The sequence below is a fragment of the Mytilus edulis genome, chromosome 1, assembly GCF_963676685.1.
Source record: "Mytilus edulis chromosome 1, xbMytEdul2.2, whole genome shotgun sequence".
In the NCBI taxonomy this organism is placed as follows: Eukaryota; Metazoa; Mollusca; class Bivalvia; order Mytilida; family Mytilidae; genus Mytilus; species Mytilus edulis.
Window position 1 is genome coordinate 75,277,506 of NC_092344.1, and position 19,412 is coordinate 75,296,917.

At 32.2% G+C, this 19,412-nt stretch overlaps 1 protein-coding gene across 4 annotated transcripts in view; it reads left to right on the forward strand.

Moving 5' to 3' along the window:
• Positions 1-19,412, forward strand: part of LOC139490062 (nuclear receptor ROR-beta-like) — a 71,566-nt gene that overhangs the window by 37,496 nt on the left and 14,658 nt on the right. For all 4 annotated transcript variants that reach the window (XR_011656248.1, XM_071276914.1, XM_071276921.1 and 1 more), the window contains 3 exons: positions 875-1,016; positions 8,404-9,335; positions 14,958-15,066. Coding sequence is in view for 3 of the 4 variants with exons in the window: in XM_071276914.1 (XP_071133015.1) it covers positions 875-1,016; positions 8,404-9,335; positions 14,958-15,066 (1,183 nt within the window). In the remaining variant the exon portion in view is untranslated. The remainder of the gene's footprint in view (positions 1-874; positions 1,017-8,403; positions 9,336-14,957; positions 15,067-19,412) is intronic.

Below are 19,412 nucleotides of genomic sequence, written 5' to 3' on the forward strand. Positions count from 1 at the left end.
GCTAAAGTGAAAGGTCCATATTTCCAGATCTTAAATTTTTGCTTACCAATATTGGAAGACTTACAATCATAAATTTATATTTGCAGTAGAGGTATGGTTTTGAGTAGATTATGCCAGATTGTGCTTTGATTATTTTCCAAATAATGCCAGTTTCAAATTAAGCAATAAAGTTCCCTTTTATCCCTTGATGTTTTTGATAAATATATAAAACATATATAAAAATAAGAAGATGTGATGTGACTGCCAATGAGACAACTATCCACTAATGTTCAAAGGAAGTGGATGTAATCAACTATAGGTAACAGTATGACCTTCAACAATGAGAAAATGCATACCAGTACTGTAAAGTTGGCTTGAAAAGGGCCCTGAAATGAAAAAAATATTTAAGCCTGCCTTAGTTGTTCTGACAGAAACTGCATGTACTTAATATTTTGGAAGTCATAATACTTGACACTTAACAGTGTACATATAAGGGTCAAGTTCAGTCTTCATACAGATATGATATATACCTTGTTATCAGTCAATATTGAAAAATGACATAATTGTATCAAAATATTACAAGCTTTGTATTTGTACATGTTTTTCTTCACAAATTGGTACACCTAAATATTATAACAAATGATAATTTCTAAAGAATATCATAACCTATAAAAGATGTGGTATGATTGCCAATAAGACAACTCTCCACAAGAAACCAAATGACACTGAAATTAACATCTGTAGGTCACCAGTCACTGCCTTCAACAGTTGGAAAAGCCGATACCGCATAGTCCACTTTAAAAAGCCAGGAAATAACAACTGTAAAACAATTCAAATGAGAAAACTTAAAATAAATATCTTGTCTTGATTTTGTTATTATTTGATGTAATTGTAGGGATTCTTCAGAAGATGTATAACCCAAGGAATGACACACAAATGCTCAAATGAGGAAAAGTGTGAAATTACACCATTTACACGCAATAGCTGTCAGTATTGTCGACTCAAAAAATGTTTTGCTGTTGGCATGTCAAGGGAAGGTAAGAAGTGTATTTTACTGTTCACAAAGAATAGTGCCTAGTATTTTCTACCTAAAAAGTGTTTTTTTGTAAGCTGGTCAAAGTGTAATTAAGCAGTGTCTTATTATGTCGTATGTCGTATTGCAGATATTAATTGATACTGACATCCCCTTAACCTAGTCTTTAAGATAAAGCCACAAGCCTAACATAATCCTTCAAAAATTGTCATACAAGTCAGTGGGAGGTTTAGCTAGCTATAAAACCAGGTTTAGTTTGATATCCTCAAAAAGTGCCTTTACCCAGTCAGGAATATGTAAGTTGTTTTAATTTCCATTCGTTCTATTGGTTGATAAAGTTTAACATTTGAATTATCAGGTTTAATGTACTCTCCCCTTTTTGAAATTACTTTGGAGTTTGGTATTTTTGTGAATACTTTGTTGTATAGATTCTCTTTGCCTGTAGTTGAAATTATTATTATGCCTCTGCCGTAATGTTATGCCCCTTTATAAAATGAAAAATTGTTGAATGTTTTTGTTTTCATTCTCTAACTTAAGCTTATCCTCAACCAAATGTTATGAAACTTATACAAAATGCTTATTACCACAAAGGTCAATCAGGAACAAATTTGGGAAGCGTCATTTTTACAGATCTTGATTATGTTCCTTTATGACGTTTTATGCAAGTGGGGGCATCATCTGTGTCCCAAGGACACATTCCCCATTTATTTTATTTTGTACATAAAATGAACCTTGTTTTGCAGTAATGAAATGTTTTATTGATGTGACCAGGATTGAACTCAATTTAGGTATTTAGAAAGAAGAAAAAAAAAACTTCTTTATGACCCCAGGAACAATAAAAACAATATTAAACTCCATGTTACCTTGAAAAGTATTATTGAAATATGAATAGCAGATATAACCTAAATAATAAAGGTATTGATTTGTTTGAGAAGTAAGCTTTTGTATTCTGTATTATATTTTAAATGATTTAAGTTCAATGTAGAAAAATATAGACTAGGTAAAATGTAACCAGTTCCCTTTTCTTTGGATTTACAAAATGTTTTAGTGCATGGTCAGATTGATCTCATGTTATCCTGGTGGGTTTTAAACAAGCTTAACAGGTTGTATAGCTGTATGATTGCAGATCCTGGTAGTTATTAAAAGCAATAGTGTTGCATGTTTTAGATATTCAATCACACAAAAGTCCATCATTATAAGGTATACTAAAACCCTTGTTTAGTATGATAAAACTTATAAAATATGTTGATGCAAATATAACATGCAGATCCAGACTGAAAGATAAATTCTGACCAAATGTCAAATTTGATAAAATATTTTGATTAGTTTATAGCTTGTGTATTCGTCCTGTATTTTGCTTTTATCAGATGAATTTTGATGTGTTTTTAATCACTGGGGTACATGTACATGGATATGCCTTTTATAACCTCTTCACAGTGAAATTTGCCAAAACATATACCTTTAACCTTTTAGGGAAACTATATTGATTATTTATGAGATGAATAAAAACCAGCTGTTTAGCTAACTTATCGATAGATAATATAAAGAATAATAAATTAACCATATAAAAATTAAGAGATGTGATATGATTGCCAATGACAAAGCTATCCACCAAAGTTCAAATGAAGTGGATGAAAGCAATTTTAGGCAACAGTGAGGCCTTCAACAATGAGAAAAATCCATACTGCATCTAGTAGGCTATAAAATACCCCAGTGACATATGAAGCAATTGAAAACATGGCTTACTTTATAACAATAAAATTTCCAAAAAACAAATATGACAGACACGAACAAACAACAACCACTGGGCTACCGGCTCCTGATCATGACTCCTAACTATGCTTTTTGATAGTCTGTGTAATTAAATACACATAATGTTCAGGAGGGGTTTTTAAAATGCCCCTCCTCAACCTGACATATCTGTTCAAAATGTTACAAAATTCATATTTTGTAGTACTGTCAATATATATGGGACTGTGACCTGTTATTGTAAACATTTTTGGTTTTTGAAATCATACCACATCTGCTAATTATCATCATACCACATTACATTATTATATTGATTAAAATGGCAGGTGACTCAGGTGTATTGGTAATAATATAGAGGATTACTTCTCACAAATCTTATCATCTGATGATCAGATCTGATTGAGACAAAGATATGTAGCAGATGCGGATCCAGGCTTTTCAATGAAAGAGGGTACCCCTAAACTAGGCAACATTTGGAGTTGGACCAGTAAAAAGTTTTATTTATTAACCGTATATGTAGCCCTATAAGGCACTCCTCTAAATCTATTTCTGTGTAGCTTGGGGCTTATAAAGAGGAAGAGGAGTGGAAATTTAATGAAAGGAGGATATCCGATCGGATAGAAGCACTTAATGTGTCTGAATACCACTTTTCCCCCTAAAACTAGGCAACATTTGGAGTGGGACGTGTAAAAAGTCTATGCATTAACCATATCTCCATAAGACACCCCCATCTAAGTCCATCCCTGTGTAGCTGGGACCTCATAGAGAGGAGTGGAATACTAATAAAAGTAGGAAAGAAGGTCTTGACATGTCTGAATACACCACTTTTTCACCTAACACTAGGCATCATTTGAAGTGGGATGTCTTAATGGCATTAACCATAGCTCCATAAAGTGCCCCCTCTTAATCCATTGCTGGTTAGCTTGGACCTTCTAGTAGTAGTGCAAAACTAATGAAAGAAAGAAAGAAGGACTTGTATCTGAATAAACCACTCCATTTAACCCATGATGAATATTGACAGTATAATTATCTCCGTGCGATTATCTGTAAATACAGAAAATCTCATTTACCCTGAATATACTGTAGATCAATTTTATTGATACTTTATCTGATATTGTAGACTAGATTAATTAATAAGATATACACTGCCTAAAATAGAATGTATTTACCAATAAAAGTACAATTCTTTCATTATGAAATAAAATTTTGAAGTTGGACAATTTTAAATTTGTGTAACTAAATATTATACAGAAGGAAAAAAAAATAATTTAACTACTGTCAAATATTGTTTTTGTTTATTAAAATATCAACAAGGAGAATGCCCTGTACTAGGAACATTAGTCTAAATATATAAGCAGAAGTTGATTCGTTGGAAACTAGGTGAGCTTGAATCTGATTGGTTGAAAACTAGGTGAGCTGACCTTAGTTTTATGCATATGTTTACATTACAGTGCAGATTGTAATAGCTTATGAATAGTAATGGTATGGTAGTTAGGTCACATGTTTTAGCCTTGAGGAAATTTGTTTGATAATAGGAAGGGTAGAATTTATCATCCTATGTTGCATTTTAGATGGCATGTACATGTGAAATTGATATTCTTTCAAAAAATATTCACATGACGAATGAAAGAAGTTTATTGTATTCTTAAAATTTTAATTTCTTATAATGGTTCAATTGAGGATATCAGAAAGACACAGGACCCATGATTGTAGACAGAATAGTTACTAGACTCCCCGGGGATGCAATTATTACATAATAGACAGGGTTGTTAGGTAAAAAGAGGCAAATAAAAATTTGAATTATTGTTACAGTAATGTCTCTTGAAACCTATCATTAAAGTTAAAGATAGAAACGTAGGGATTATTTTAGTCAAAAGAATTTAAGGATTAGTATTTATCATTTCAGAACTTTAACCCTCATGGCAAGGTGCCATTTTGTACTGGTGAAACATTTTGAATTACTCTGAGATGTTGATCATTAACTGTAATTGGCTATCCTGTGATTTATCTTGTTTTTTCAAAATATAAGGTCAATTGACACTAGACCCCTCTTCTAAATGATTGAAATCTATCCTTTTGCATTTACAATAATATCTTGGTGTAAATTAATTTAATGAAATACACCAAATTTTGTTATCTGTCATTGAGCTCAATTTTCTCTATCTATTTTCTTTCTTCAGGGCCTCAGTGATCTGAACACTTATTTCCCAATCTTTTCTGGAACTATGGGGTAAAATTAAACCTTTTTTATCTATTAAACAACAAATACTTTCCATAGATGTTTGAAATAAGCTATAGCTGTGAGAAACAATGAGAGCCAGAAGGACTAGATATGAACCAAGTGTTTGAGGGACCAATCTATGGCTACAGGTTTTGAAAAAAAGGGTGGGGTCCCTAGTTGGCCAACATTTGCCCTGTTGCTAGTAAAAAGTATATGCATTTATATATGTAGCTCCATAAGATTGTGGCCAAGGCCTCCAGAACCCCCTCCTCCCTCTTAAATCTTCTTCTCAGTTAAATAAAATTGCAGGTCTATATCTACTCTTTTGGGCAGTTTTGATCTTGGAGTATGACCCTTTTGAAAGTTACTGTTGTATATATTACCTGATACAAGTATGTAATCATGTAGTGGTTGCTCTTCACCCTAAAGTTGGTGCAGAGAAGTCATTTACTGCTAGGTGAAAATGACTGGATATATGAGTAACCTGATCCGATTCATGACATATATCTTACCTTATGTAACAGGTCATTGACAAAGAGTAATTTAGAATGACAATATGTGCTCAGGAAAATAAATTACACATAAGGATTAGTATAAAATGTTAAAGAAAATCATTTCATTAAAATTTGAAATAAAAGTCGATGCGTGTCTCTAGTTAACATAAGAAAATGATATTCTGCAAATACCTTGTTTATTATTATGCTTTACACATTTACAGCCTTAATTTTTATAGACCATTCAACTGTATCAATATATATTCAATATGTAAATAGTATGATAAAACAAGAAGGAGATGGATTATAATTGCTAATGAGACAACTATCTACCATAGTTCAAATGAAGTGGATTAAAGCAATTATATATGTAACCATACAGCCTTCAACAATGATAAAATTTGATACCTTATAGTGGGCTATATTATAGGCCCAGACATGGAAAATATGAAAAAATTAAATAGAGATAACTAATGGGCTGTTATTATAAGTTTTGTTCAGATATATATAAAAGCCTTATAGACCTGACCAATGAATATTGTTTTAAAATCTAAGAAATTTCTTTCGTTTGTTGCATAGTTTGTATTGAATTGAGCAATTGAAATGGTCTTCAAAACTTATAAACAAACTTACAATTTATACAATATAAATCAGCTGTAGCGCATGATTTATATTACGGTACAGGACAATTTACAATTTCAAAAATAAAATATTTTTAATTGATATGTGTACATGTACATGGTGTCATAATCTATACTGAAGATAATGTTTTGAAGGTTAAGGTTAAGGTCACAGTAATTGCATGTATTGAAAGATTTGGGGTCATATATTTGTAATGTCAAGATATTTTTGCACAAATATGTGGAAATATTAATTGAAAGATTTGGGGTCATATATTTGTAATGTAAAGATATTTTTGCACATATGTCATGTACGGAAATTGTCTATATCATTAAGCTGTCATCTGCTAGTTACATGATTTCACATAATGATTACTATTAGTACCCAAGAGTCTCCTCAAACATAACTATAGGTTTTGTCAAGTACTAATTGGAGAATTGTAATTGTGATGTTATTGATGTTGACCCTTGTTAAAACTACTTCTCTAAAATTGCCATGTACTAAGCTATGTAAACAAATAATGCTTTTAAACAGCAGGAATCAGTCCTTTAAAGAACTCATATTTAAGCAGCTTTGAAGTTTAAAAATATCATATTATTTATGTGCTTCCTGTTGTACAAAACACCTCAATAATCAATATGATATTCCTGACAAAGAAATTCTAAATATCTTAAACAGTTAAATACCAAGTCTTTTTTTTATTTATCCGAATCATAAATTATTAAAACTGAATATTAACAAAGCACCTGTATTGAATATTTAGAAAAAAAGTTTGATAATTTATAAAATGTTGTAATATTCTATGATTCACTATAGTCTTGAATAAAATCTTTAAAAAAAACGGAAAATTTATTGGTAGAAAAAGCTTAGTAATAGTGTCGTAGTGACTTTTCATTTATAGATTATTGAATGGCTGAATAACCATGTACACAATTATATATGTATACTGTATTATGTCATTATAAAGGACTATTTACACTAAAACATGAAAAACATATTAAATAGATGTTACTGAAAATAGTTTTAGATTACTTTCAGTTTTAATCCAAATACATTTTTAAATCAATTAAAGAATTATCTCAACTGGTATCTTTTAACAATATCCTATGTAAAAGTACATGACATATTCAAGTTTTCATGCCAGATTGTAATCATAAGTGATGAATTAGTTTATAAATATCATCATTTTGTTCACAATGCTTTTTTGTTCATCCTAGCTGCTTATTATTGTTTAGATTCCCATCTGTTTTTTTATATATCATTGAGCTTCGTTCATAGCCCATTTTATCTTGATATAATTATGTTATAAGGTTGACATTTTCTCCCTTTGACTGTGGCATTGTGAGGTAACTCAGTTCTTTCATTTGTGATACAACATACACTAAAGGACAATTTATACAACAAGTTTAAACATGCATATTTAGACATCCATTTCAAAACTTCATGTGTAAACCTTGTTTAAAAGTCTAAGAATAAGAAAATGTGTGTGTGTGATATTTTGAATAGAACTTCTACTATTCTCCATCATTGTATAGAGATCAATCACAATTAAGTTCACATTGTTAGGGTTAAAAAAAACTCATCAGCATACCGGTACACATAATTTTTTGAAGATGATGGAAGTGTAGACTTTTGATGCCAACATAAAACATAAAAAAACAAATACTAAGTGAGTGAGCTTTATCAACCTTCTCTGTTCAATTTCATATGGCCCTCATTGGCAATCATACCACATCTGTTCCTATATTTACATTGCTTTAGATGTTTAGATTACAGTTTGTGCATAATACTGTGGCATATCTGACATGAAAAGTAGGCCACCATGACCTACAGATAAGGATAAAATGTTCATAAATGATGAATACCTTAAAAAACAATAATACATGTAATACCAGAGACATATATACATTTGTATATATGTCTCTGGTAATACATACATAGCAAAGATCTACAAACTCTACATTTCTACACATGTACCAATATTATTGCTCTTAATGAACACTATTTTACCAAATTTTGCGTACTTGTCTATAGTTACTTGAAAACAATAAAAGATGTATATTAATTTATAGACAGAAACTACATGAACTATAGAAATCAAGAGGACAAAAATGTTTATGTGATTGAAACTACCAATTGACTCTTTATAGGAGTTATTTTCCTTGAAGATTAATTTTAGGCCAATTTTAGTTTCAACATAATATTCGGTTTGTTTAGTTTGTTAAATGTTGATTTTCATTATTCCATTCTAATTCCTCATACAAATATTACAAAATCCAAGTCTTAATTTTTCTTACTTTTTTCAGCTTCAAGACTTGGTAGAAGGCCAAAGAGAATGAAGGATCCAGGAAGTCGTGACTCCAAGCCTACTACAAATTTACCGATTGCTCCATATCCCTCCTCTCAAGACTTAAATAAGCTACGCATGGCTGAACTGCAGGGAATTTTACAACAGAGTGGCTCACTTAAGCCAGAGATGATGGAAGCTTTCTTGAGTGCGGCACAAGTAAGCTTTAGAGAGCATCAGAGAAATCATAACAACCAAAACAATACAAGTAACGGTACAGTTAAGGTACCAGGACAAAGACAAGGTAACGATTCTGGGTATTCCAGTCTAAGTAGTCCGTCAAGTAATAAAAGTTCATCGCCTCCTCAGGATAATCAACACCAGTTAATTGATGGTGAAAATATCATGGAAGACTGTAAAACATCGTTGAATATAGACCCTCTTTTGATGGGCATGCGCATTCCTCATTCTGCTAATTATTCTCCTGTGGAAATTAAGGCGGAGCCAACAGATGAAATAAGGTCTTGTGCGAAATCAGGATCCCATAACCCGGTCATGGACTTTTGCCCTCAAGATTTAGATGTTGATGTTTTTAATCAAAATAGTTTGCCTGATATACAGGAATCAAGATTCGAAAATGATTATGTTGACCGATTCAGTCCAGACCAGCATATTATCAGTGAGCATCCGATTATGTATACAGAACAAAGAGACGAAGGAATGGACAGTCCTACGCACGTAGAGGAAATGTATGACGACAATACATTCTCAATTGATATAAATAAAATCATGGCTGAGGTGGTCAAGAGACCATCTGATATTCGAAAAAACCTACTGGATCAAGTTACAGAAGAAGTGGTCAATGCACACTTTAAAACATGTAAACCAACATACCAAAATGTACGAGAGGCCAACATGAGGCTAGAAAAGTTGAAGGCACAGAATATGCTGGTAAGTCATTAGGTAGTACTTACTTGTAAACATAGCCCTCTCCGTGCATACTTGCACATGCATTGACATGAGGCATTCTGTATGCTAGTGCTGTTTAACAAATGATTCTATATTTGTAAAAGAAGGGTTCTAGAATTTCTGAGTTTTGACACCAAAATGTTTGACCTATTTCTTAATTAGTTACCATTAATAGCTATAGGTGTTGTATTAACAGCAGCATGCAGTCAGTTTGATTTGACCATTTTAAAAGAGTTATGGAACTTTTACCATATTGTACCACAATCACTCATTTTGAACTCAACTTCTTCATGAAACCAAAGCTCTCATCCATTAAATAAAATTATTTGCCAACATATGTCAATGACCATATTGTACTTCCATGTTGTTTTGACAATTTTTACAGTGTAATGGGACTTTCCTTTTTTTTTTTTAGTATTGATACAATGACAACTTGCATTTTTTCATTTTTTCCATACTTTGAATATTTATTATAATTTTCAGCAAAATTGACAAAAAGAGTACCAATTTTGTGTGATCAACACCTCCCACAGTTTTAAAAAATATAAAGAGATTTTGTTCAGTACTGAAGTTGTGCACTTACTATTGATATTGAGTTGTCTGAATTATATAGACAATAACTGTTTAGTGTCTTTAAATATCAGCTGTATTTGTACGAGGCTAGGAAACAAGGTGTATGCGAGCTTTTAGCGAGCTACTACACCTGTTTTGAGCCGAGTACAAATACAACTGATATTTAAAGACACTAAACAGTTATTGTCTTTATCCTGCAATTAATTATGTATATTGTTTGTGTTTTGAAAGACACAAAAACTAACGTATTAAGCATTTATTTGCGATTTGTAATCCCTTGAGGCCCGCGTAGTAATATCAAAATCCCACATACTCTGAAGACGGGTTCGCAAAAAAGAATCTCGAATGGTCAACAATAATACATCGCTCAAGGTGAATAATTATCTATTTTAACATAGCAACTAATTTCAACAGTAAAAACAATTAACAAAACATTGTCAAATTTGAAACAGAAGTGTACGTCAGTTGTCCTACGCTTCAGACTTGACATTCACTAAACATGCATGCCGAAATTGACATGTTTGATTTTGTAACACAATCATACACATTCAAGTTTTGAAATCGACAATTGTCATCGTCATTGGAATGCAACTGGAATACACATTCTGAGGTCACACAGGTTCAAACAATACTCAGTCCGGCAGTGGGCGGAGCTTTAAAGCGATATCTGTATAGTATACAGATACAGCATAGCGATATCTGTAGGGCTTTATCTGTATAGTAGGACACCCAATTGCAGGATAAATAAGAATAACAATTACTATAATCACACTACCATCAATGTCCCACCTGATACAATTCATAGTTAGAGACCTTCCATACTCGTTAGGCAAGTCATTTACATTTTTACACTTGCACTTTTAACATTGCTGACTTGTCACAATCTTGCTGCAGCAGTGAGATACAATATTCTATCAACTATCATTTGAATATATAAAATCAAGTTAGTTGAAAGATAAAAAAAACCCTACAAGTTAAGATTTTTATTGAATCGCAATAGGCAGGTTTCAATAACTAAAAAAAAAAAAATATTAAAATTTATGAGCTGGTCAATTTAAGATTTTCAATTGTATGTTAAATTTTTTTTAACTTTTCAATGGCTGAGGGTAAATGCCCTTTATTACTTTGTATGCAATTCCAGCGGGGGCATAATCTGCCTTCTATGACCCATGGACACATTCTATGTTTGTAACTACTTTTTGTGAAGTATTTGGTTAATTTTAACTGATCTAATCCTTACAAGTTACATTAATTGATTTATAATCATAAGATTAGTTCAAAGATTGAAATTAATTTGTATTTTTCATCATTTTACATGAATAACAGTAAAAACTGTTGATAATCCATTAGAGATTGCAAAATTATATGATACCTGATTAGTTTTCTATTGATTGCAGCTTGATTCAAAATGTTACAAACAAAAAATGTAATCACTCTTTTATTGAACTTACAATTTTTTTTTCGTTTCAAATTTTCATTTCCTATTAAATGCCTTGATTGCACTGAGAGAAACGATAAGAAGATTATTTTCCCTTTGGATTATTTATACATTTACAACCTTGAAGATGTATGGCCTCCATACAATCATGTTTGTTTTCTTTAAATAGACTTTTCATAACAAATAACCTTCACCTTTTCATTTTTCTATTGTTTATTTGGCACCTGAAAGATCATTCATAAACATCTTTTGATGTCTATTTCATTTAAAGTACAATAGTTGCTTTTGTTAATTGTTGTACTGTTTGAAACTTTAATATTATGTTTGTAATCATGGTATGACATTTTTATTTTGCAAATGAAAGAAATTTCTCAGGAAAGGTTTTGAAGAAATTTCTCATAAAAGGTACTGGGTTTTGAAAGAAATTTCTCAAAAAAAGGTACTGGGTTTTGAAAGAAATTTCTCAAAAAAGGTACTGGGTTTTGAAGAAATTTATTAGGAGAGGTACTGGGTTTTGAAGAAATTTCTCAAGAATGTTACTGGGTTTTGTAGTGATTTCTCTGGAAGGTACAGGGTTTTGAAGAAATTTCTCATGAAACATACTGGGTTGTAGGCAATTTTACAGGAAAGGTTCTCATGGTCCTGGGTATTTAGGAATTTCTCAAAAAAGTACTTGCATTGGATAACAGAAATTCCACAGCATGCTTAGGGAAGGTTCTTAGTTTATTTTAAGAATGTTCTATATAAATTATTGAACACTTTCCAAAAATTATGTGTAGTATCATTTCTTTTTCCCATAATTTATAGCCCATAAAAAAATGCTTACGAGATTCTAACAATTACTTTACTTCAAATATTGACTTTTTCCATGTTCTAAAGTCATTAGAAAAATGTTTTTATCATAATAAAAAACCTCATCTTTACCACATCAATTAGATCATAGGTTGTAATAAAAGTTGTTATCTATATAATTAGTACAAGAGGGTTAGTGCTCGGAATACTTGAAAGTTTGTATGCACTGTCTGTGAGATCAATAATATGTTATGTGAATGGCTAACAAGCTTACGTAATACAGAGTGCTGTTGACAATCATAGTCATCTTATTTTCTTTGACATTTATTTATATTCAAACTTTTTTTTGCAAAAGTTTTAAGATCATAAAGATGTGAACTCTCCACTTTGAGACAGATTTGAATTATTTTTACAAAGATATCCCATCTACATTTATGGTAATCAGTAACTTTCCCAGATCACCAAAATTAGGCTGTATGTTTTCTCTTTTGAAATGTTTGCCATTTTATTATGTGTGTGCCTTATAATATATATTTGGATTGCTATGAGGTATGGGTTTTGCTCTTTGTTAATTAAGGTCATTCAATGACCTATAGTTGTTTACATCTTTGTTGATCTCAGGTGTATATTCTCTCCTTGACAATCATACTATTTCTACTTATTTTAATATGTCTACTTATTGATCTTAAACAATCCACAGGATACTTACTTATAATATATATATGTCAATGACTGAATGGCTCAAAACCTTCACGTCGTCGTCCGGCGTCGTCGTCCGGCATCGTCGTCATCGTTAACTTTTACAAAAATCTTCTCTGAAACTAATGGGCCAAGTTAAACCATTATTGGGGTATCTAGTTTAAAAAATGTGTGGCGTGACCCAGCCAACCAACTAAGAATAGAACATAGGGGTAAAATGTAGATTTTGGCTTATAACTCTGAAACCAAAGCATTTAGAGCAAATCTGACATGGGGGGTGGGGGGGGGGGGGGGGTAAAATTGTTTATCAGGTCAAGATCTATCTGCCCTGAAATTTTCAGACGAATCGGACAACCAGTTGTTGGGTTGCTGCCCCTGAATTGGCAATTTTAAGGAAATTATACCGTTTTTTGGCCATTATCTTGAATATTATTATAGATAGAGATAAACTGTAAACAGCAATAATGTTCAGCAAAGTAAGATCTACAAATAAGTTGAAAATAACTAAAATGGTCAGTTGACCCCTTAAGGAGTTATTGCCCTTTATAGTCATTTTTTACCAATTTTTCGTAATTTTTTGTAATCTTTTAGAAAAATCTTCTCCTCTAAAACCTACTGGTCCAAATTTAACCATACTTGGCCATAATCATCATTGATGTATCTAGTTTTAAAAAATGTGTGCGGTGACCCTGCTAACCAACCAAGATGGCTGCCATGGCTAAAAATAGAACTCTGAAACCAAAGCGTTAAGAGCAATTCAGACATGGGATTAAATTGCTTTGCAAGTCAAGATCTATCTGTCCTGAAATTTTCAGATGAATCCAACAACTGGTTGTTGGGTTGCTGCCCCTGAATTGGTAATTTTTAAGGAAATTTTGCTGTTTTTGGTTATTATCTTGAATATTATTATAGATAGAGGTAAACTGTACACAGCAATAATATCCAGCAAAGTAAGATCAACAAATAAGTCAGCATGACCAAAAAGGTCAGTTGACCCCTTAAAGTTATTGCACTTTATAGTCAATTTTTAATAATTTTGTAAATTTTAATAAAATATTTTCCTCTGTAACTAATGGGCCAAGTTCATTAAAAATTGAGATAATTGTAAGAAGCAAGAGTGTTCAGTAAAGTAAGATCTACAAACACATCACCATCACCAAAACACAATTTTGTCATTAATCCATCTGTGTCCTTTGTTTAATATGCACATAGACCAAGGTGAGCGACACAGGCTCTTAAGAGCCTCTAGTTTTGGTAGACAATCATTGCATTTCAATTTGGGATTTCTTCTTACGAGCTGTTGCCCTTTGACAATGTTTGATGAAGATATTTGAATAAAATTCAGCATTTTTTCATGTTTTGTTGAAACCCGTTATCAGTCAGAGCTCAGACATAAACAAGTCGATTTCTGTTTTTGACTTAAAGAAGTCAAAACATGTATTTATTATAAAAATGTGTTTTCAATTTTAGACTTATCTAAGTCAGAAAATGACAGACTTGTTTAGGTCTATTTATGTTGATGAAAAAACTTAACTTGACTTGGTGGCCAAAGTACACCACCTATGACAGCAAAAACCTGTCTGAGAGTTCACAAGGACTTGAGCTATCTATATTTAATTATCTAATTGAACATCCTTACTAAACACAGATGTTTTACCTCATTAGGTGTGGATCCAGGTGGTTGCATTGTAAGGTTAATTAACATGATTCCCCCATTTTTTAGCCTCTCATTCATATTTTTCTTTAGAAGACAAAGCATTGGCTTTCAATGTTGTCATTATTTGATTTAGATGCATGACCTTTTTATAAATATGCGTGGGTCTTGAAGTTAACCAATTTTGGTAACTTATCGACTTGTACAAGTCGATATTTGCAACTTTTTGATTTTGGTCAATCATTCCTTGCTTAACAATATTTGACTTATTAAAGTCGTATTTTGTCTTGTATTAAAGGGAGACAAATCCTAAAACTTACAAATTTAGACCTCTATGAGTCAAAAGCAGATTCAGACTTATTTATGTCTGAGCTCTGACTGGTTATATAATATTTGTTTCATCTCATAACAACATCAGAGTAATTTGGTTGTTCTTCTTTCATTGCAGCCTGACTTCAGTAAAATGAAGATTGACCCATCAAAGATGTGGGAACAGTTTGTACAGAACATGGTACCAGAAATAACTATGGTTGTCAAGTTTTGTAAAAAGATACCAGGTAGGTATTAATTTAGCCATGGTAATATTTATAACAGTTAAGTTGGTAAGATAACTTTTTTTCAAATATTGTTCAATAAATATATAGTTATGCAAGTGGGACAGTTGTGATGGTCAAGTGTAAAAATTTTCGCAATGGGAATTTAGAATATCTGTATAATGTAGTCATGGGTCCAAAATTAAGCAAACTTTTATAAGGTTTCAACTAATAGTACTCCCTCAGCCATGACCTAAGTTTGATTTTACCCTATATGTTTTGTTCTGTTTGGTTTTATCATGTTATAGCTCTTCAACTGTTTCAGTTCTTATACACCTTTTGGTTTTAAATATTAGTCTTTGAGCATTTCTGAAGAAAATAAACCCAGAAAAGAGCTTCCCAAACATGAAATTTCTAACTTAGTGTTTCCTATTTAATGATATGGCCAGGGGTATCTCAAAAACTTAAAAGCACAGTAAGTAAATTTATAATCGTGTTGCTCGGTATATTATTTTCATTTTTGTGTTTTGTGTACTGCTGTTTGTCTTTTTCTTTTAAATATCCTTGGTATTGTCAGTATAACTCGACTTATGAGTTTGAAGATCTATTAAATAGTTGTCGTGCAAAATGTCCAAAAGCAAATTTGAGTGGTCACATCAGCTACAACATTTCAACGATGGGTACACGACAGAAAAAAAAATTGTAATTGTACAGTTGATGGTTTGTCCCAAGTCGGTTGTGCGACAATCGTACGACAAGAGTGAGTTGTTTGGGGCTATGTTTTTAGGTTTTCATGTCATGGGATGCGTGTGTTACTGTCACGTCACTGTCATGCCACTGTCGTACAACTGTCTCACAACAGTCTTGGATCACTCGCAGACTGTATGTTTTTTTCAAACATTTATTCCTGCCGAAATGTATTCTTCTAAATAAAACGAAAATATGTTGCACAAGGAATGTACCACTGTCATACGACAGACAATCTATGTTGTGCGAGCATTGTACAAAATTTAGTATTTTGAGACAATCGTGGGACTGTATCACAAGTGTCTTGCGACAGTCGTGAGATTGTCTTACGACCGTCATGCAACAGTCGTTCGATTATTTTTCATTAAAATGGTTTATGTTGGTACCTACAACAATGTGTTTATTACACGACAGTCCCACGACTATGGTAAGACACTCTTACGACAGCCACAAGACAGTGACACAACAAAAAATGGGAGAGCAAAAAAGGTGCATGTCCAATTTTCGACACACGACAGCGCCACGATGCTCAAAATATCGTGCGACTGTTGTACGACAATCGTACAGATGACCCTCAATTTGACAAAATTTCATGTCGTGGAGCTGTAAAGATGTGTCGGTAGTTCGTTGTGACGAGGGCTTTAGAGGTTGCCTAAGTTGGATAGCTATGTTTACAAACAGCTGCATATATTTATGTTTTATACAATGTTGTCAAGTGCAATTAATATAACTTTAAAAGTGAATTGTAAACTACCAGTATGATGTGTTTTTGTGGGAAGGAGTTGTTTCCAAGTCAGCAAGCATTTCAGGACTTTCAGTTGACCTTTGACATTGCTTCAAGTTCAATTGCACTTACCACGCAAAAATACTAAAACAGGAAATTGAGACTTTCAAAATTAATATGTCATGTTTATTGAATGATAAACCTATTTTCAATCAACTTTTTTTTCTGTGTCTGTTGACAGATGTTGACAGATACAAACAGAAATAGACATGACAAAAAGAATACATGACCATGTTCTACTATGATCAAAGACAAATATATAAACTATCATTTTCTATCAACATTCATGTATTTATGTCTTGAACATTCATTTTCCTCAAAACATTGGATCTAAAATAATTTCATTAGTTAAACTGTTGCAATGACCTCTACAGAAAAGGTCATTTTTAATCAGAATTTTCAACAGCTGATGAACTATATGAGGCATTGTGCAAAATACATACACCATAAGTGACGGGTTCGACACTAACGGTAGTCCGGTAGTCCGGTGCCCCCCTAAAATCTAGGAGGACTACCAAAACATGGTTAATCAGTAGTCCTGTGGACCACCTGGAAATTTGTATATGGTCTGGCTATTTCAATGCTAAAAATTGGCATAAAAGTCCTCCCAATTATGTTTACATTTTTCAAAGACAGTGATGGCATTTGGAAGAACGTAAATTTTATATTATTATTATGAAAGCACTTTTAAGATCCAGATTTCTGATCAGAATCTTCACAGTGTTTGTAACACATGGGATTTTCAATGTAAAATGAAAATGTCTGATAACCAAAATGTGAAGAAACTGCAGATTAGACAGCAAAGGTCAGCAATAAAAACGTAGGTGTCAGAGTTAAAAAAAAAAATACTTCCCAAATTTGGAAAAGAAAATTATTACCCCTAAATAAAGAAACAGGAAGAGGTAGTTTGAAAAAAAAGCCAACAATATTTTTTGGTGGCTTTCTTATTAAAAAAACCCATATATGCATGTCATTCAAAATGGTATTAAAGGCATTTTGTTTTAATAATAATGATAATAATAATAATTCTTTATTTAAAGAGGGTTACACAGTTAACTGTAAAGCTAATCTTCCCTGAGGCCCTCATGAAATACAATGAAATATAACAAACAATTACAAAATATCAAACAGACACACATACATGAACTATTAAATATTCAAAATAGGTAAAAGTTACAAATTCATATATGACATGTATAGTATTGGCATCAACAATATCATAAGTTTGAGTAAATGTGTGAAAATTATTATGCATATAAAAAATGCACAGCTTCTTAATGTTCCATCAAGTAATTTTTTTAAATCTTTTTTTAATGAGCTTGTACTTGAGGTTGATTTTTTCAGGGATATTGGTAAGTTATTCCATAAAATAGATCCTGAATATATAAAAGATTTCTTATAAAGCTCTGTTTTGGCTTTTGGAACTTGTAAATTTTTGCAAGAGGCATTTCTCAAACAATATTGGTTTATTTCTGGCATTTCTTTAAACTTTTCAGGGAGATATACAGGCCTGAGGGGCTTCATTCTTAAGGCATTTATGCATCAAAACTGATTTGTGGTTTGAGATTCTGCTCTCTACTGTCATCCATCCAAGCTGTTTAAACAGTGGAGCTGATGATGAAAGTCGATCAGCATCTAAAATAAGTCTTGCAGCCCTTTTCTGCAATTTTATTATTCTGACTAGCTCATTTTTAGCACAACCACTCCAAATAATACAACAATAATCTATCAGTGGGAGAATATAACCATTATAAAATAATAGCAACATATCCACTGAATTGCTTTCAACAGTGATGATGAAGTTGACCTCTAGTTCACAAACAAAGACATTGTATCGCTACAAGAAAAATCTTATAAACTGTTTGAAGAATTAATGAAAACTTTGACTTATTTTTATCCTTTTTTTTTAAATAATCCTGGAATAAAAGGTCAAATAACTCCACCTAACAAGGCCTTAGAAATTGTCTCAGATTGCAGATTTTGCATTCATTTTTCAAAATTTTCTGACGGTAAAAGTTCAGGAGTAATAAAATTAATTCACTGAATGTCAACTTTAATTTATCTGAACAAAAAACCAAAATATTTTCAAAACTCAAATGAACATTTGTGTGCATTTCAGGTGCTCAGATGGCAGGAAATTGCATCTTATTTTGAAAAATTTTCAAGGGGGGGCATGCCCCCAAACCCCCCTAGCTAGTTTGGGCCGCGTTGCGGCCCTCACCGGTGATAGAGGTGGACTACCAGGACTACCCAAAAATTTTTCTTGGTAGTCCTCTGGACTACATCACCTCTAATGTTAGTGTCAAATTGAAAGGGATTATTTTAACTTTTCATATGTCTAGAGTGACCTTTAGGTTGGCATATATGTTCCATTATTACCTTTGATTACATGTGTTCAATTAATACTTTTAGGTAACCTTTGACATCACATATTTTCTTCAGTTCCTTTAATTTGACATATGTGCTACAGTTACCTTTGAGTTTAGGTATATTCCTCAGTTACCTTTTTATACGACCGCAAAAATTTTTTGGTCGTTTATTGCTATCACGTTGGCGTCGTCGTCGTCCGAATACTTTTAGTTTTCGCACTCTAACTTTAGTAAAAGTGAATAGAAATTAATGAAATTTTAACACAAGGTTTATGACCACAAAAGGAAGGTTGGGATTGATTTTGGGAGTTTTGGTCCCATGATTTAAGGAATTAGGGGCCAAAAAGGGCCTAAATAAGCATTTTCTTGGTTTTCGCACTATAACTTTAGTTTAACTGAATAGAAATCTATGAAATTTTGACACAAGGTTTATGACCACAAAAGGACGATTGGGAATGATTTTGGGAGTT